The sequence below is a fragment of the Rhodamnia argentea genome, chromosome 1 (assembly GCF_020921035.1).
Source record: "Rhodamnia argentea isolate NSW1041297 chromosome 1, ASM2092103v1, whole genome shotgun sequence".
NCBI classification, from domain to species: domain Eukaryota; kingdom Viridiplantae; phylum Streptophyta; class Magnoliopsida; order Myrtales; family Myrtaceae; genus Rhodamnia; species Rhodamnia argentea.
This window is the reverse complement of record NC_063150.1, coordinates 27,894,841-27,914,800: the sequence shown is the minus strand read 5'-3', so window position 1 is coordinate 27,914,800 and position 19,960 is coordinate 27,894,841. Positions and strand designations below refer to the sequence as shown.

At 41.8% G+C, this 19,960-nt stretch overlaps 2 protein-coding genes and 1 pseudogene across 2 annotated transcripts; all 3 read left to right on the top strand.

Moving 5' to 3' along the window:
* Window positions 1-8,196: 8,196 nt before the first annotated feature.
* On the top strand, window positions 8,197-9,506 carry LOC115751768 (annotated as a pseudogene).
* A 1,408-nt stretch (window positions 9,507-10,914) lies between these two features.
* On the top strand, window positions 10,915-15,708 carry LOC115751794 (condensin-2 complex subunit H2). The gene is made up of 11 exons (XM_030689793.2): window positions 10,915-11,381; window positions 11,487-11,586; window positions 12,375-12,481; window positions 12,558-12,700; window positions 12,789-13,206; window positions 13,297-13,469; window positions 13,541-13,720; window positions 13,797-13,892; window positions 14,483-14,584; window positions 14,706-14,864; window positions 15,005-15,708. The coding sequence occupies exons 1-11, from the start codon at window positions 11,189-11,191 to the stop codon at window positions 15,371-15,373; spliced, it is 2,040 nt and encodes a 679-aa protein (XP_030545653.2). The 5' UTR covers window positions 10,915-11,188; the 3' UTR covers window positions 15,374-15,708.
* A 1,713-nt stretch (window positions 15,709-17,421) lies between these two features.
* LOC115751765 (RING-H2 finger protein ATL2) lies at window positions 17,422-18,645 on the top strand. The gene has a single exon (XM_030689750.2). It carries the CDS (start codon window positions 17,484-17,486, stop codon window positions 18,318-18,320), a length of 837 nt encoding a protein of 278 aa, XP_030545610.2. The 5' UTR covers window positions 17,422-17,483; the 3' UTR covers window positions 18,321-18,645.
* The last annotated feature ends 1,315 nt before the right edge of the window (window positions 18,646-19,960 follow it).

The following is a 19,960-nucleotide window of genomic DNA, read 5'->3' as shown; positions in this document are numbered from 1 at the left end:
TAGGAAAATTTTTTGGCAATTATCCCATTTATTCTTTCCTATACAATCCCTCCATCCAAACTGAGCGTTAAAGAATGGAATATCGATGGTACCGTGCACATAAAGTTTAGTTAATCTCATGCTTTAATTCATGAGGACAATTCTCTCCATAGAAAAGAAGAGAACGAACTAAAACTGGATTTTTACTGAACAATCCAGCACGAGAAGTGGCTCAATCAAGCATTCTGATCAAACAATGCTTTCGTCATAGCGCGACCGATCACCAAGCATCGCCATGGGAAAACTGCATTCGAGAATGACAAAGAAAGAATCAATTCAAGCTTTTACTTCCGGTCGAGCACACCGTCTTCGGATTCTTTTTCCTCCGCTTCCTGTCTGTCGGTCTTCAACTTCTCTTTTGAGAACTGATTCTGTTTCTAGACAGACAAGCTTCCTCAGCATCTCCAACTTTTGCAGTCAAACAGCTCGTGCGAATTCATGAGGTCCAGACAGGATATTTAACCTTAAAAGAAGCAATTCTCAGTCAAATGATTCGCTCCTACGCGCTCATCGCTGTTTAGATTGCTCTGTCAAAGTCAAGCACTTGCGGTTCCGTTCCCAGACAATCTTTGAATATGAAAGAGTTATCAGTTAACCGAATCTTTGGGTACCTTGTTGGCAACACATCAACGCTTGTTCTTGGTTTACAAATGCTCGACTTTTTTTTTTAAAATCTTTTTTTTATTTTTTTCCTTATTAATACTTTTAACTTTCCTAGTCCTGTATGAATTTACCGACTTTTATTTAAATGACTCGCCTACTTTTTTCCGAATTTTTAGCTTTAATTTTCATTTGAGCTACTTACCGGTGTGCATCTTGGTTAATATGTCAACTTTTGTTATTTTTTACCAATTGTTGTTTGTGTCTCGTACGGAACACCCTTAATTTTCCGACTCTCATGTAAATTTGTCAACTTTATTTTTTGGTGTAGCTTACTGATTTTTCCCCCATTAAGTTAGTCATTAGTTTTGGCTTATCAAGTACCATTTCACATTTTTATTTTTATTTTAGATTTACCAATTTTTCTAATTATGTGACAAACTTTTATATGTTTTACTTATTATCAACCCTCAAATTTACCAGCTCGACGTGATCAATTTTTAATAATACTTCAATATTTTTTGAGTACTTTTTTTTTTTTCCTTTGTTTGTTTTTTTAACAATTGTGGCCAACGAGGTTGGGCGATGGCGTATTGGTCTGGGCGAGGGAAATGATGCCCTCTCCGGCCACAATCATAAGACGAAACTAAGAAAATAAAGATAAGAAATACAAAAACCTAATTTTTTTTTAAATACCACTAAATTTGTCCACGTTAGTAACGGCCGCGTCAAGTAGGACGACTGGCGTTCACGTCAGTAACTTTTGGACAAAATTGGCCGGATGGGCTCAATCGGCAAAATATGAAAAGCTCAATCAGCAAAAGTAAAAGGTTTAGAATTGAATTGCCAAAAGTGCAATAGTTTTAATATTTTTTGGACAATTTTCCCGCGAAAGTTTAGAGTGTGGTATCCACATGTTTTTCTTTTGAGAAAGGTTCGCCTTTATGATGTTTTGTTTAATTTGGTGAAGATATTCACAGCACCTCATTTGGTTGAACATCAAGTCTGCACTTACTTGATCGTGGATCCTGGCTTTAGGTAATTAGTACCGCGATCAAATGAGGCAACTATTTATATTACTGTTCGGAACGGATTTACTCCACAACTAAATTACATAGGAGACTTGGAATAAGTACATAGCAGCACTCATCTATAGGACACAGCTCAGAAAGAACCTGTCGGAGCTCAGACGTTAGAATACTAGGGTATTCCTCTCTTTTTTGGCAAGAATACAAGGGTGTTACTAGAACCATGTACAAGAACAGAATCTAGAAAATCCTGCCAGCAACTTTGCTCTTGTAATTCTCCATAACAACCACTCCCCTGTACTTCTCAGCCGCCGTCTTGCTGTCAATAACCTTATCAAGATCAGGAGCCGCTGGGTCTCGAACCGCATCGTGGGATTGTTGTGGGACACGTCGATTCTTCGTTCCTTGAGCCATGGGCCTTCGGCTGTAAATTCTGTCTATTATTGCAAACGCTTCTCTTCCAACTTTGTCAAGGCGGTCGGCAGGAGATGCCATTTGAGATTTATCGCAGATGGGAGTGGTGAGTGAGTGAGTAAGAAAGCGAGGTACTGGCTTTTCTTCTCGTTTGTGTCTACTGTTTGAGTTGGAAGGCCAAAGATCACTTTATATAGAGCTCATGGAAAGTGTCATAAAAGCATAGAAAGAATAAAGCAAGGCCTCATGAGTTCCCACATTATTGATTCCAAAGTTCTACATACATTTGTAAAAGGAGTGATAATTTCTGAGAAGATGCTATCCCAAAGATGTTAGGACCATAACCAGAAACTTTTCCATCTGTACCTTTTCTCAGTGACAACCTGGACTCGGTCTATGCATTCTCCTACAAGTGATTCTAATAAAAGCAAGTAACCACAAATGTAGTCGATGATTCGACCAGTGCAAAAGTGAAGATATTTCAAATCATTTTGACTGATATGGGAGAACATACAGTTAAAATATTTCGGGAATGTAGGTTATCGACGAAATGAAACTAATGGTATGCCTGCATTTCTTGCAGCTGAAGTTTCATTGGCATCTTGGAGTTTCATTAAATTAAACAACCGTTCCAGTGAGTATAGATTAGTAGGATCCTTTCACCAGAAATGTGCACAATTATGTCGTTTTTTTTTTTTGGGAGGTTACACTTCTTTCTATTACAGTAGACTTAGCCGAAGAAAAAAGTGAACACTATGCAGTCCCATACTTAAGTCGCGGAAGAACGGTCTTCAAGATCGGCTTAAGTATTAGAAATGGGAAAGTATGATTCCTGCATGATAGCCAAGCCTTTTTTTATAGAGCTAACAAAAGTAATTGTGCTATAGAACATACTTTGTCGGCTTTGATTCCAAGCTAAGCCCTTATTGTATGACAGATCGACCCTTATTATTCTTCTGCTAGTTTTTTAAAGCGGCTCTCCAGTCTCTTAATTAACGATAAACGTCAAGTGATTTAGTTTCTTGGAGGGATCTCAGTAAGTTGTCTTAGCAGAGTAAGTTTATAATGCATCTGCTTGTAGGAATTAAGAGGTGCAACCCTTCCATGTATAGTGTCAAAACTGCTTTTTAATGAACCAAACGTCCAGTAATAGCCACGATCTGAATTTAACAAAATTGGCGTTACAAAGTTCGTGTCAAGCCATGTCTAGCAGCTTAATTCATCCAAAGAATCCTCCGGTCTTTATGCAAGTAGAGGAGCGAGCAACAGCTGAAACGTGTTTAGATACTTATACTTCTCGGTTCAGATCTTCAGTGTTTGGCATGCCCGCAACAAATATATTGCTTAACCAAGTTGATCGTCTCTCGGTGGAAACTTTTCAGAGTGTTTCAAGATTCTTTTTTTACGGCCTTCCAGTCATATGATTCTCTCTCGGAGAATTTAATGATTCTGCTTGTAGCGACGTACGTTGATCATCACCACCAGCAGGTACCGACAGATCGGAGAAACTTCAACAAAGTACCGTAAAAAAGTTCATAATCCAACTTTCTGGTCAAAAGTAGATCAGGAAAGCATGCTAAAAGATAATGCGCACTGTTTTGATAACCTAGAAATTAGATCTTTGCATATTTGAGTTCAGACCCACCTAGAGTAAACCTGATATAAGCGCCATGAGTCCCCCTTCATTTATTTTTTTCGTTATTTCAGTTAAGATGAACAACTTAAATTCACTAAAAGTAAAGTTCGTGCTTTTGCTTGTAATTTATGAATAGAAGGTGAGTAATCTGTGACATATCTTGGAAGTTAGAGGGCATATTTTTCCACTGCCATAACCGTGACATTTGATCCTAAAAAGAGTAGTTGGCATCCTAGACAAGAAAAGAATGCAATTGTGCCAATAGAGCAAAGAATGGTCCATCTGTGTAGTTATATGCTGCAAGCGCTTGATGGATTTACTACTGAATCTTGCGTAATTGGATGATTCGGCTTCAGCAAGTTATCCTATCTCACTCAAGATTACAACCTGAATCTTGCAGAAGCAACTCAAGATTGGAGCCACAGTGTCCATTGCCAGGTTCTAGGACAGTATTTGGACCAGAACCTTGGCAGCTTCTTTAAGTGGCGATCATTCACTTTGAAAACGATTGCAGTCAGTTGCGGTTGTTCACTTTGAAAACGATTAAAATCTTCCTTTTACACCAATCAAGCGAACAGTTACAACATAGATTGCCATAAATTTAACCAAAAGGAGGAAGAAAAGGCGGAATGTTTAGTATAAAACAGGTTCAATTACTAGCTTAGACACATCCAAGTACACAACTGAACTTCAGAAAGCCGGAAAACAAACGGTATACATAAACACACTACTAGAGTTCGAAATGACTAACATGACGAAAACCGCGACAAGGGCTTGTTCATCCAGTTTACCTCTACCTTCTAGGGAGTAACTCAAACCATTACATTTTTACAGCGCTAGAAGCCTAGAACCTAGAACCGCGGGCCCGCAAACTTCTTGTAGTACTGCGTGAACGCCATTCCTTTGTATTTTTTGGCGGCCGTCTTGCTGTCGATCACATTCTCGTCGCTGGGAGCGGAAGCATGCTGCTGTGGGACATTGTTTTGCTTCTTTGGTGCATGACCCGATGTCCCTCCACCATAAAATCTGTCCACTAGATCGAAACCCTCCCTTCCAATATCGGCAAGGCGATCGGCATGAGGTGCCATTTGAGGGTGAGTTAGAAGGAGGAGAGTGAGATAACCTAGAAACTTATGCGAGGGTTTTGTATTGGTTTCTCTCTTGTGGTTTGAGTTTGAAGGCAAAGATCAGTTTATATAGAGCTTATGGAAAGTGCCATGCAAATGTAGAAGGAATAAAGGAAGGCTCCTAGGTGGTACCCATATCCTAAGGGTCCCAACGATAGATCCATTGCTTGGAAGAGAAGAATGCTAGGATATTATACCTTGGTCCTAAATATTCAGAGAAAAAAATTCTAGAATTCTTCGGCTTTTTTCACTTCACAAGCTAGTAAGGCATTGACTTGGTCTATTTCCAGCAACATCAGTTGAATCGTAGCAAGTCTGATGGAGTTTACTCCATCAGTTATAATGACAATTAGACTTCATCATCTAGGTGCTTAGAGAGAGATTAAGAAGGCATTTTTCGTCCACAAACGATTTCGAAAAAATCGATGCAGAGCCAAGCTTGTAAGAAATTGCGAATGTGAATGGACAATGAAGAGGATTCGAATCGTGCCCACCATTTTCCTTTAGTTCAAGTTTCATTAGCATCATGATCTTTTAATGCTAAGAACAGTACCTTCCCCAATAATTGCAGGTATGATCCAAGATATCAAGGATAGCTACAACTGCTTAACCATAGATTATATTCTTCTTCGTTTTCTCGTTTGCCTGATATAGACGCATGTACGAACACAACCGCAGGCACTACTTCCTCGATCACCACCTTTCCTTAGAGTTGGACAACCTTCTATCCTATTGATAGACTTTTTAAGTCCGTAAGTGGGCTTAAAGTATTTAGGAAATGTGCTGTGAACCATTTGTCCCTTCCAATCTGAATCTCCTTTCCAAGTGGGCCTCTTTTGGTAAACAAATCGTTCGGATATATTTGAGTAGAATGGTGTTGGATCATATTCCCACTAAATCGGGGAAATTATCTAAAAAGCCCTAAACCTAATGCATTTCTGCCAATTCGATTCTAAATCTTTTAATTTTACCAATTGAGTCCTTTTTTTTTTTTTTTTTCCTTACTGTGGCCAACGATGATCATCGGGCACTTACCGGCCATGAGCGAGATAGCCTTGCTTAGATCTAGACGAGAGCACTGAGTTGTATTGACTCAAATAATAGGATGGCATTGTTTTGGTCTATGCATTCCACTCATTCTACTATTGTACAAGCTCAATACCTTCCACTTCCTCATGTTCGATTCTCTTTATTGAGTCTCTGTGAAGTAAGCCGCTTCTTTGGACGTGAGTTGGTAATTAGAAAGAAAATTAAGAAGACTTCGGCCGCCCGATAATTATTGGAGCCAAACTAGCGACAAATTGAGAATGTAAAGGTCGTTAATGAAGTGGATTGGAATCATGCCCACGTTTTTCTTGAACTTCAAGTTTCATTAGCATCATGATTTTTTATGCTAAGGATAGAACCTTCCATAATAATTGCATGGTATAGTCAAGGAATTCTACAACTTTCTGGCCAAAAAGTATATTCTTCTTTCTTTTTCTGCTTTGCCTGATGTAAACACATGCATGAACTCGTTCTATTTCCTACATATATATCGTAGGAAATCTTTTTAATGTTGGCTCAGAGTACTTATTAGAAATACGTTATCAACGGAATTGTTTTTTGCAATAGCTGAATCACCTTTCCAACTCTGCTTTATTCATTCAACAGATTTAAGGATAGGTTAAGAATAAATTGGTCCTGTTAAATTGGATCCCCACACTAAAAATTAGCAATTTGAGGGAAGTATTCTTCCTAGCCAAGAAAACAAAGTTTGTAAACTCCTTAAATTCTTATATGGTAACAAGCTGGCACCAATACAATGGTATGAGAAAATTGATCAAGTTCTACTTAATAATGGATTTGCCTCTATTGGAGTAAATAAATATGTATACGTAAAAAACTATTGACAGTGGGTCTATAATTATTAGCTTAGATGTTGATGATATGCTTGTTTTTTATACAAGCATTGATATTGTGAATGAAACAAAATGTTTTTTTGCTTCGAAATTTAATATGAAGGACTTGGGAGAAGCTGATATCATTTTGAGTTTTATAAGGAGTTATAGTGGCTTAATGTTTACTCGAGAGATGTGGAGAGGCTACTTAAAATTACGAACATTTTGAAGTTGCGCCTGTGAGTACTCTTTATGATGCTAATACCCAATCAGTGAAATATAAAGGAGATAGTGTGACTCGGTCTGAGTAAGCTTGGACTATTGGGTGTCTAATGCATGTAATGAACTACACCCGACCTAATATAGCTTATGTTGTGTGTAAACTAAGCAAATATGCACAAAATTTCAAGTTTGATCGTTGGCCTGCATTCACTAGAGTAATGAAATACTTGAGAGGAATCACAAACTATGGCATTTTATATAGTATATTTCTTGTTGTATTAGAATGATATAGTAATGCTAACTAGATCTCGGATTCATATGAGATAAAATCCACTAATGGATATGTGTTAACCCTTGACGGAGGTGTTGTAACTTGGAAATCAGCCAAATAAACAATATTTGCTAAATCCACCATGGAGTCACTCTAGAATTGGCTGGAAATGAGGTTAAGTGGTTAAGAAGCTTCTAAGCAAATATTCATTTGGGAATGATGCAATTTGATTGCAAAGCGAAAATAGTCATTAATAAGAATAAAACTTTCAATGGTAAAGATAGACACATATGGTTGAGACATGATATGGTAAAGCAATTGCTTAAAGATGAAATTATGTTCATTGATTATGTGAAGTCGAGGGTGAATTTGGTCGATCATCTGTGAGGGTGAACCATGCTTAGTGGGTAGGTCGGCCCTCAATAGCCATCGAGGAGGCCCGACGATCGGCAGAGGTAGTAGGAAAAAAAAAGAAAGGAGAAAAAGAAAATGAAAAAAATTATAGTTCAAAAAATATAAAAAGAATATTTCAAAAAGTACAAAAATTGTCTACGTCAACACAGGTCGTGTCACATAGGACATTCGGCTTTCACATTAACGATTTCCAGCCAAAATTAGTTAGATGGACTCAATTGACAAAACGTAAAAATGTTTGGGATTAAATTGGCATAATTGAAAGATTTAAGAATGATTTGGCATCAACACAATAAGTTTAGGATTTTTTTGGTAATTTCTTCAACAATGGTATAGATACTCGAGGGAAAAAAAGGGTACTTTTCTTATATGGGGAGCCTAACTTCTGATATGTGGGGACATTCAATCAAGTAAAATGGATTGTGCCCTCATCTCTTGTCGCTCAAGTTTCATTAGCATTATGAATTTCCTATTCATATATAAAGTCCAAGAGTTGACACCCATCAAAAGATGAAGCCATAAACACAACTAAAACATTCTTCACTTTTTCTCTCCTTTCCTTGAGATGGGGCACATGTCTGGACAGGCAGTACCTGAGGACATCTATGGTGACCAACCACAGGATCCTGTTTATAAATCCTAGACATTCTTTTCGAAGCCGAAGGTGGGGTTTAAGGTATTATGAAAATGTGATGGGAACCGATTGTCCCTTCAAGCTACTTAAATTATAGAGTTTGTTGGGAATATAATTCAGCATCAATTAAAATCCTAGACAATCTTTTCAAGCCGAAGGTGGGTTTAAGGTATTATGAAAATGTGATATGAACCAATTGTCCTTTCAAGCTACTTAAATTATAGAGTTTGTTGGGAATATAACTCAGCATAAATTATAGAGTTTGTTGGGAATATAATTCAGCATCAATTTGATGCTAAATTATATTCCCAACAAACTCTATAATTTAAGTCTTAATTGATATCCATCAAGCATCATGGTGGTCTATATAACACCGACATGACATGGGATACGGGACACGACACAACACGTCATGACACGTGATTTCTAAAAAAAATTGAGAATTTCGACATGCCATGACACATTATAAATTAAATATATATTTTTATGTATACGTAATAAATTATCATTTTTATGATTTCACAAATAAATAAATAAATAAAAAAAGAGCCCTAGAATGAATTTACACTAAAGAGGTTGCTCATCCAGCTCAAATTGGTTCACAATAGCTTACGAGGTGACTGATTCACAACGTTTTGTTTCTCTTTTGAAGCTGACTCTGATCTGCTTCCCCATTGATTGCCAAGAGCATCCGCGTATCGCCAAAAACAAAAAAAATGTTCGGTCATTACGTATTGAACGAGCAAGCTTGCTGGAAACAGGTGGATGTTAAATGGCAAAGTGTCCCTGGACTATGGGGGTTTCTCGCTGTTTCACTCCATCTTCAGAGGATGGCAAGGGTGTGTATTTGCGGAAAGCCTTCTCCTACTTTGACAAGGATGGCAATTCTTTCCTCAAACCTGACTCGCCAAGCGAATCTCTAATGGAAGACCGGGCAGAGGATTGTAGTGACATAGCTAACAAAATCTTCCAGGAAGTGGACAAGGACAAGGTCAAGGTTTAGAGACTTGGGACCTACTGCATATGGACAGGTTCTCGCCTTGAACACTTGGCACTAATATGATCTTCTGTTACTGCAGAACGGGAGAATCAGCTATGAAGAATTCGTTGCAATGACGAGAAAGGGAACAGACCGGAGAAAAGCTTCTCGTCACTATTCAAGAGGGAGATTCAACAGCCTAAGCTTGAAGTTGATGAAGGATGGTTCTCTAAATTTGGGAGCTGAGTGAATCAACACAAAAGGACTTCTACCCTTACAAGAGCGGATTTGGATCATTTTCTATGCGTCGTAGACTTGGATCCATGTCTGTATCAGTGATGTGAATAACAGACTCGTTTTTACTTTTTTATGATCAGCACAGTCTCTACTTCTTCGTCCTCGCTTTTCTTTTAGTTCTGTGTCCCACGTCGGCCAATAAGTAGAGAAAGGGAGGGAAAGTACTGCATAAAGTGGCGGCTGAGTGCCTTCATTCCATGCTTGCCCGGGTCCACGGGCCGTAAAGAAGTTCTAAGGGCGTAGGGCTGAGTCGAGTTTTAAAATTTAAAATTGTCTCAAATTATTCTTGGGACGCGCGAGTCTCAGCGTGTTCCAGTCTGATCGTGTCCGGAGGTGTCTGATCGTGTCCGCACGAGTCGGGCCGGTGTCGGATTTTAACACATGTACCACACGCGAAATGTAGTTTGGACGGCGTGTTCGTGCTACGTAGCATGGTAGGTCAATGCCTAGCGGCGAACCGATTTACATGCTCCCCTATCTCTGAAAAGGATATCTGAAGGAAGACTTTCGGATCGGGGATAATAAATGAAATTGAAACAAGATAAAATGGTATATCGAAACGACTTCCGACAATGCCGGAAGGATCAAAACCACATTTGTAGGCGGACAATTTTTCTGGGTAGGTTGAACTATTGGAAGCAAATGGAAAAAGAACACCGAGTAGGATCAAAGAAAGTAACGGACCAATCACTAAATAGATACAAATAGGTGCAAATTCTGACATCATCACAGCCTGCTTTGCTTCTCTTCCCTGGGTCGTCATCACCACATTCATGTTCTCGTCCATTACTTGACCCATCCATGTAGGTGTTTTTGTGTTTCTCGCTCACCCACGCCTTCACATTGCTCATGTGTCAACTCACAACCCGATCCGAGCTCCCACACTAACTCGACTAGCTGGTCCATAGAATCAACCACTCTTAAAAGGCAACAAGTTGAAGGTGAAAAATATTAGAAATTAAAGTTCATATTAAGTCCGAATTGAGTCGGGTATGGGTAGCTAAACTTATATTGTATAAAAATGAGCCGGTATGGGTCGGCCCATCTTTTGACCCGACCTGCCCGTTTGACAAGCCTAATAAGAAGTAAGACTATAAATGACGACGGCAATTAAGTACCAACAAATGCACATAATACATGATTTTGAGCATTGGTTGTCGACTTTGAGCATGGATACCTAAGGTGGGCTTCTTCATAAATCTTAGAGAGAGAGAGAGAGATCTGATTTCTTTGCGAAGCCCAGTTTTTGGGCCGAACCTTTTTGTTTTGGTCGGAATTTGGGCCGAACCTGGCAAAGCCTAATTTGATCGGATCAGAAACCGAACAAAAGGCTCAAGCGGGAAATTCTCTTCTCCAAAGCAATTTTGAACTCTCCCTGTCTCTCTGTCTCCCTGTCTCTCTCTCTCTCCTTCCCGGTGCTTGTTTGGGTAAGACACTGCCGTGCGCCGGCGACACGTTCGCCGTTGCCGGTCGGCGACCTAACTCTTGCCCTCGAGCTGTCTCAACTTCTGTCTTTTGAAAAACCTCGACTTTCCCCAAACCCACTTTCCATCGATCCGTTTATCCTTCCATTTTGCAGTAACTCTAGGGTTTTACAGAGCCAAGCAACCGCCGGAATGAACCCCCCTCCTCACTCGTCGTCGCGACATGACTAGCCTCCGCGACGAGCCGGCCTCCAGCAGTGCCCCCGAGGGCTTCCACAGAGTCCACGCGGAGCGCGACCCCGAATCCAACTGGGCCGTCGATCTCGACCGGTTGCTCGAAGAGTACTTGGCCAAGATCTGTGCCGGCGAGATACCTGACGACGAGGACGGTAGCATTCGCGTGAATTTCGCTGAAGGTTAAGATATTGGATTGCATTTTGCTTTCCTGTCGCCGGAGTTAGATAGCTTGCGAATTCTGTGCTTTTCGTATGCTAATTGGGGAGGATTTTGTGGGAATGCAGCTGCTTTGCTGCTTCAGGGTTCGGCCCAGGTGTACAGCCGGAAGGTGGAATATCTGTATTCGTTGGTTTTGCACGCTTTGGAGTTCATTTCTCAACAGCGGTTTGTCTTTCTTTTTCTTAGACAAAATTAAGTTTTCCCCTTTTTTGGCTATATGACCTGTACCATCGAATCCCTTTTTTGCATTATTTGTTGAATTGACTAATTGATGGGCAAGACATGTTTCCTGCGCAAAGTGGCTGTCGGGCTTGGCGGTAGTCTTTGTCATGTAAAGCTGCAATGGAGGTGCAGTTCATTTCTTCTAGGACGGCATTGAAAAGTTCCTTTTTTTTTTTTTGAGTAGTGTCGAGGAAGAATTGGTTGTTGGAAGGAAATTCAGTGATGATGTGTGAAAGAATCCCCTTTTTTTTTTTTTCATTATTTGTTGAATTGACTAGTTGATGGGCAAGCCATGTTTCTGGGCGAAGTGACTGTCGGGCTTAGCGGTAGTCTTTTGTCTTGTAATACTGCAATGGAGGTGCAGTTAACTTTTTCTAGGACCACATTGAAAAGTTTTTTTTTTTTTTTTTAAGAGTAGTATCGAAGAAGAATTGCTTGTTGGAAGGAAATTCAGTGATAATGTGTAGAAGGGAATGAACATATTACTCATCTGGACATGCAACTGAAAAGGAGGGGAGGGGGACATGATGATATTCCATATGTGCCTTACTTTTATATTCGTAAAATTGCGACTCAGCCATTGACAGGCCTAATTAAGAAATGCACCTTAGAGTTCATTGTTAAATGTTCAAGAGCCTTCTCACCTACAAAGCTTGTGTTTTGAGAGTTATTCTTGTGGAGTTCCTAAGATGAAGCTGTAGGCTTAGATTTCATGTTCTTTTTTGGAGCAGGCCGCCAAATCAGGATGAAAGCACATTAGTCCAACCCGAAGAAAGTGATTTAGGTGTGGTTCTAGATGAAGATGAAGACCCTTTTTGGATCTCAGATGATGTGCCAGGTGGTCCTATTTTGCATTGCCTATTCATGATATGGTGAATTCAATATTGCATCGCATGATAAATTCTCTGCTGCAGTGGACCCAAAGAATTCCCTGGATAGTTCATTAGAGAAAGATACTCCTCCAAATTACCTTGTGAAGCCTCCTGCCAGTCTAGTTGTACTGGAAGGTGATTGGTTAGATGCTTCTGATGCAGCTGGAGAATTGGAGTCGTATCTGGTATAAAAGTCGGCAACATCTCCTATTTACATTGATGCCTTAAAAAGTTAAATGCTTTGAAACCTTTTCATGGCCATTTATCTTGCAGTTGGCCAGCAGTGAACTTTTCCGGGACTTTATTCTCCTAGATCCATGTGATGCCATCACAGTTAATACCTTCTTAAAGGAAGATGTAGTTGGCAATGGGAAGAGGCAAAAAATCAGGGTCAACTCAACTCGCAAGAGCTTTCAATCCCCAACAGGCCGCTCTGGGGGTGGTGCACATAGGTCATCTGCTGGAAAGAGCCAGAACAATTTGGACCCATCTCCTCCTATTGGTTGCAAAATCGGAGTTAGTAGTAGTGACTTTAGAAACTCCCAAAATGAGTTTGGCATGAATAACGATGATGCGGGACCTGCAGACTTCGGTTATGAAGATAACGATGACAACAATGACGATGATGACCCATGGAAGGCTCTAAATCCCCATGAACCTGGGAGTCTGAAAGTGAAACGTTTCAAAAGAGGTCCTGAAAACATATATCTTTTGGTTGATTACTTTCTCATTGTGTCATGTTGCTGAATTTTCCAGCTCTGTTTTCCTTTTTTGTAAACAGTAAAAGCCTGCAGAAATCCTTCCATTAGTTCTACAAGGAAAATTTCTCTAGTTGATGAATTCCCTCTTGCAAAAAGACATGGCACTATTAGTCCAGAATTCACATATGTGTGGGAAAATCAAAACACCCATGAAAGACAGCAGGGGACCCAATCCCCACCATTGTTTGAAAAGGTATAGTAAGGTTATCCTCATCTTATAGTTTTTGGTCGGATCACTGAATGTTATGTGTGTTTTCATTGCAGCTAAGACAGTCGCTGATAGATGGAATTTGTGGAACTTCAAATGTTTTTGGTAGTTTTGAGGACATGAACGAAGATCAGGGACATGATGATGGAGTTCCTGATTTTGATGAAGTTGATGCAGACATGCCAGAGAATGTGCATATGGGTGAAATGAATGAAGATGCACCTTTCCCTGATAAGGTAGGTTGACTAGTGATTGTCCATATTGTGAAGTTTTATGGGTGCAAAGTCTTAAACCTTTTGTGCTACTGGTTAGCATAATGATGATGTTCATTTGGAGACTGATGAGGCTTTTGGAGATGAAGTTGCGGAGTCCAATGCAAATTTAGAAGACCTCTGTCGTTCTCACCTAGTAAGTATACATTTGTCACTTTCACATAGCAAGTATTATTTCTGCTGAAACTATAGTGCTTGTGGCACATATGGTTCGTCAAGTTAGCACTTGTAGGAAGTAATTGGAGCTTTTTCATCTCCATCTGCATTAGCGTTGGTGACCTGTGTACTTTCTAGTTGACTACTCTTAAGCTATCCCCTTTTAAGCCACCAGCTGCACTTTGCAGTTACTGTAAGATTTTCATGAGGAATTTTATGCATATGATAAATTTTGTATTTGTGAATATTCCATCTGATTCTTGTAGCATGTGGTTACAATGTGGTCTGTCAGTTATTTCTTTCTTTAGTTATTGTTTGAAATTTCACTAGGTCTAAATCTTCACTACATATACACCCTAAAAAATTTTCCTTCCGGTTCAAGAGAATACTTCTATCTCGTTTCTTACCATTGTGAATTTTTGCTGTATGTAAGATTCTTGTTCTTCCTACTACACCAATCTCTGATTATGCCCTGTGTGATGCAATAATAGTCATGTGAGAAAATGAAAGAAGAGACTGCTTTCTATGCCATATCTGACAAATTGTTGTTAATCCATTTTCTGCTTGTAGGATGCTCTCCTTACAAGTATAGCTGAAAGTGAGAAACAGACTGCATTGGCTGCCCGAGTTTCTACATGGAAACAAAAGATTGAGCACAACTTGGAAGAGCAAGTAAACATTTCTGGCTCTTTTCGCTTGGATGGAAAAGACAACTCTTGCTTAATCTTATTACTCACATCTGTGGTCCTGTTTTCCTGGCTCTTTGACTTTCAGAAATTTCATTTGCTGACAGGATTCACGCCCTCCGTTCGACATTCATGAATACAGTGAAAAAATCCTCGTCAAACTTTCTGTAGAAGCAGATCAGCGAAATGCCATGTCCTTTGCTGATATCGTGCGGGGCCAAGAGAAGCATGATGTCGCTCGAACCTTCTCTTCGCTTCTTCAATTGGTAATTTCTTTATTATGCTGGCACTTGTCTGTCTAGCCGATATATGTTAGTCGATCACTCATGTAAAATCATACTCACTCAGATGACTTTCCAAGATTGCTAAGATCTCAAGCTCCCTCACACGCTTTTATTTGCGTCAGGTAAACAATGGAGATGTTGATTTGGAGAGGAGTGACGTCAGTGAATCTGCCTGTTACACTGTGGTGAATCCTTTCTACGTTCGACTAATTGGCAATAAGACAAGAGTGAGGGAAATACATATCAAGAAGAGGATGAGATCTCCCATAAAACAAGCTCGAAAAGGCGGCGGGAACAAGCCGATCGTAGAGAGGGAGAAGTCTCCTGCCAATTCTCTTTCAAAGCCTAGGTCGAGGGTACTATCATCGCAACCTCATTCTAAGTTCCCTAATAAGGTTGTGAAAGTAGGCAGTGCGAGGTGCACTCCCGACAGCAAAAGGAGAAGGAGATCACGATTCGTAGAGCCCGTTGATTTACACCCTGCCAGTTGACATGAACCTCATGTTGTGCCACGGGTACGTATCCTTTTTTTTCTCCTGGACAATCGGGGCAAGTGGCTGTACAGCTCGAGAGCAAATAAGATTGGGACATCATCCTTTGCAGTTCGATCATCTTAACAGAAACGTAGGCATCGGGAAATTTACGGTACCGTGTAATTTATTATTGAGCCAGTGTAATTGGTCGACGACAAGCATTGTAACATAGATAGCAATGTGACTAGTGTTGTTTTCCTTCCCCACCAAAGAAATGTGATTGTCTGAATCACAGCTTTATCGGGGCCATGTAACACATTATTTTTTGTAAAGCTTTCTATTCTTTTTTCTAACATGTTGGGCAGAGGTCTTGCACAGCTCAGTTTCTCTTTCCCATTTTTAAACTTATCGTGCAATCGTAAGATGGTGAATTGCGCGAACGCCGGTCACCTAAAGAACTCAGAGCTGGCCTGCCGGTTCGAGTCGGAATCAGGACCTACGACATCGGTTCCCATGGCCTGCTTCGAGCGGTGACCATTTCGCCCTTAAATTTGCAAGAACATCCACGTCAATGCCAATTGACAGATTGTTTCGAGGAGTGGGTACAAACGGGGGTTCGGGTTCGGTTTCGGTTTCGGTTGACTCACTCCAAAACTTCTTGTCGCATGTCGAGTGAACGAAAGAATGGTGCAGGTGGGAACGACAGCCCATAGAAAAAAACCAGCGACCCCAAAGAGTCCAAAAGGCTAAAAACCGTGTCCGACGACCGTGACGAAGACGGAGCGTGAGTCAATTAACATATTTCCTGCTGTGGCATTATTGAGATTAGGCGGGTCTCCATCTTATTCCATTTTTACGCGTCTTGTTGTTGTTTTCCTAAGATTTTTTTGTCCCGGGAAATTTTATGTCCTTTCGCTGACTCTATTATAGTCTCTCCCTGTACACTTTATTCTAACGCTATAACCACGTTGGGACGGACATATGACCCGACATTAATTTCGTCTAAGCTCGAAAGCTGTTGTCATATGGTCGGTGTTTGATACCGATCGAAACATTGTCGGTGCCGGTTACAGGCGGACTCGGGTCCGATCATTGCTCCGCGTGTTCGTTCCATTGCGTTGTGTTCCGATCACAAGGAAGTAAGCGGCTTTGAGTTCGATGCCTTTCTCGCTCGTTCGGACCCGAAAATGTTTTGCGATGTCCCGATTCTGACGAACCGAAATCAATAAGTCCCTCAACAGATCGATCTCCTGATTACTAAATCGAGCAAAGATGTTTTTTTTCTTTTTTTCCGTTTCCGTGTCGGCGGAGCGAATGTGACGAAGACAGACCTGGGGACGGGGACTTGTCCGGTCAATGCAAAGGCGTCCTGCTCAAGAAAACACGATTTCACACGTGGATCACTGAGTTTTGGATTGGCGAGTCAATGCTTACGAAGCACTCAGTTTTTTTTTTTCCTCTTTTTTTAATTATCGGGGTGTGCCTCGAGTTATTACTCGAAATTTTCTTCTTCTTTTTTTAAAATTTTATTCATCACATTTCTCATTCCTTAAATTAATATGTGTTTTTTCCTGTGCATCAATTATGATGTCGGTTTAATTATTTGAGGTGATTAAAGAAAAAATAATAATGTGTAGCGAAATGACTCCAACTCCAACTCCAACCCGACGCCGTTCCGACGTGCGCGGGACGTTGCGGTCGTTGCCGCGTCGATCGGTCATCCTCCACCTCCACTAGTTGCGCATTCCTTTGCTCGTCATCCGACGTCGTGTGGTCGTATGTGAAATTTAGTAAAGCTTTCCCCCCACGCGCGGGACGTTGTCATACATGGATAGGAGCGGGAGTGGCAGTATGGTAAATTCGAGGCATCCAAGGATCCCGCGTCAACCATGGCGTCTAAAAGGGACTGAAATACTTCGGTGCTTCATCTTCTCCCTTCCGCGCACCACCGAAACCTTCACGAACTTTCCCCATCTCTCTCTCTCTCTCTCTCTCTCTCTCTCTACTAAAGCTGCCCCCAGTGCACCCTCAGGCACATTCCAATCTCCTCCACTCTCTCTGTGTCTCCCAACACCAGCACACACACACACACCACCCCAGTAACCGACTGATTGGTGACTGCAACACCATGGGCGACGACTACTTGGGCGGCGATGCGGACGGCCACTCCTACCCCTCGCCCAGGTCCTACGCCCTCAGCGGCAGGATCATGCTCAGCGCCATCATCATCCTCTTCTTCGTCGTCGTCGTCATGGTCTCCCTCCACCTCTACGCCCGTTGGTACCTCCTCCGCAGCCGCCAACGCCTCCGCCGCAACCGCCTCAACCGCCGCACCCACATCGTCCTCTACGCCGACTTACCCACCCCCTCCGCCTCCCGCGGCCTCGACTCCTCCGTCCTCAAGTCCCTCCCCGTCTTCACCTTCTCCTCCGCCTCCCGGATCGGCGGCGCCGGCGAGGCCCCGTCCGAGTGCGCCGTGTGCTTGTCGGAGTTCGAGGACGGCGAGGCGGCGCGGTTGCTCCCCAGGTGCAAGCACTCGTTCCACGTCGAGTGCATCGACATGTGGTTCCACTCTCACTCCACTTGCCCCATCTGCCGCTCTCCGGTTGAGGCGGCGGGCGAAGAATTCGTCGCCATCGCGGTCGCTGACCGGCCCGAGGCCGGCACGAGCTCGGGCCTGTGCTCGTCGTGCCGGCACGGGGATGCGCCAGGGATGGCGGCGGCTTCTTCCTCGTCGGCCGAGGCCCCGCCGCCTTCCGGACGGAGGAAGCCGCCGGAGTTGGGCGGATTTTCCATCGAGGTGCCGCGGTGGACCGACCCGGAGGACGAGCCAAGGTGCGACACGCCGGCGAGCCGGCTCAGGTCGCCGGTGAGCCGAATGCTGTCTTTCAGGAGGATTTTGAATCGGGAGAGGTGGGGAGCATCTCACCGTCGGCGGCGGCGGCTGCGGCGGCGGCGCCGGTGACGAACGTGGCTGATTGTGGGCCTCCTGCTGCGGCGACCGAGGTGGACGTAGAGCGAGGATTGTCGACGGTCGCGAGAGGTGAGACTCGCCAAAACTCGGTGGCGTAAGGTCGAGTCGTGAAGGTGCTGACGTGGCGATCATTTTGCCGTATGGGAAAGAAAGAAAGAAAGAAAGAAAGAAGGGAAGAAAAGACATTCGGCGTCTAGCGTGTCAGAGAGTCAAAAAAGCTTGAAGGTGTAGGTGGACCCGCGGTCGGGATCAAGTTTCGGACACGTGGCAGCCTTGCAGGGCATTGTCAGTTGCTCGCATCGCAGCCCTTGTTGACCCCGGCCCCCCTTCTCTTTCAAAAGAAGGGGGTTATTTAGAAGTTTTTTTTTTTGGTTCATCTAAGCTTTGTTTTTTTCAAGGCTTGGGAATTAGTTTATTTCATTCGCGAGGTGTAATTTATTTTGTATAAAAAAAAACATTGTTATATCCTCCGAAATTGGCAAGTTATAGGAAATATGTACTTACATGTTTATCAATCTCATGATATGATATGTGTACCATATATGATTAAAGAACCCCTATTTATCTCAAAAATCGAACCGAACATAAAGAAGTTAACGATCGAAAATAGGCAATGACGCTACGCTTAACTCAAGCAATGTCGCTACACTTAACTCATAAGACTCATCCAATACAACGCCTGACAGCTCATCAAATGTGAAAGGTCATATTAATATATGATCGGCCCCGAAAATAAATTGATGGAATGTCCGAAGAGCACACCGATCATGAGCTTCCAATGGATATAGCTTAAGTGAGATGCGTAACACTTCGATTGACTCGAAACATAAAAGGAAGTTGAAGTTTTATTCGAGAATGATCCATAGTGTACCAACCATGCCCTATGAGTCTATGACCAAGAATCACGCAGCATCAATCAAGGTATCAAAAATTCAATTTTAGGTTTTGCTTAAATCTGAATCTCAAATTCAAGGTAGATTAGGTTTCCTAATTCCAGTGCTTATCTATTATGACTATAAAAACTTTCCAGCCATGTCTTGTAAAGCTTTTCACTTTTCCTACTAACTTCATTAGTTTTCTTTAAGAAGCTTAGGTGTAATTTCAGTCATTGAGCAAGCATGGCATAGAAAAATGAAAGCCGTATGTTCTATTCCAGTGTGATTCCTTGTGGTTTTCTTATTCGATCTCTTTATTTGTCTACGCATTACTTTGGTATTTCAAATTTTATGTAGTCCTTGATTCTTCAACACATGAGAAAGCATTTGCTTTCGATTTGAAGTCAATCTTGATACTTTAATTGGCCATCAATCATCCTCGAGTGGACTTTAATCGTTGAAATCATTGAGTTTCCAACGATCATAACTCGAAATATACGTAACAGCCGCGCAAGTTTTGCCGGAAAGCTTGGCCATGGTCCACTCGACAAGAAGAAACGGGAGCGAAAACAAGAAGAAGACGAAGAAAGGAGGAAGAAGGGAGAGAAAGAGCCTTACGCTCCGTTTGTTTGGCATAAATGAATGATTTGGAAAAGTATTTTCATAAAAAAACGATCGTTTGTATCGCTTATAAAAATAAACAGACGGTACACACATGGAATAGAGGTTACCGGCCGCATCATGCGACCCCGACGA

What these genes read in the sequence shown, in the direction of transcription:
- LOC115751794 (XM_030689793.2), top strand. Translation starts at nt 11,189, where the DNA reads ATGACTAGCCTCCGCGACGAGCCGGCCTCCAGCAGTGCCCCCGAGGGC. An exon ending in GAGAATTGGAGTCGTATCTG is followed by an intron (nt 12,701 to 12,788) that starts GTATAAAAGTCG and finishes TTTATCTTGCAG; the next exon opens with TTGGCCAGCAGTGAACTTTT. An exon ending in CCCCACCATTGTTTGAAAAG is followed by an intron (nt 13,470 to 13,540) that starts GTATAGTAAGGT and finishes TTTTCATTGCAG; the next exon opens with CTAAGACAGTCGCTGATAGA.
- LOC115751765 (XM_030689750.2), top strand. Translation starts at nt 17,484, where the DNA reads ATGGGCGACGACTACTTGGGCGGCGATGCGGACGGCCACTCCTACCCC.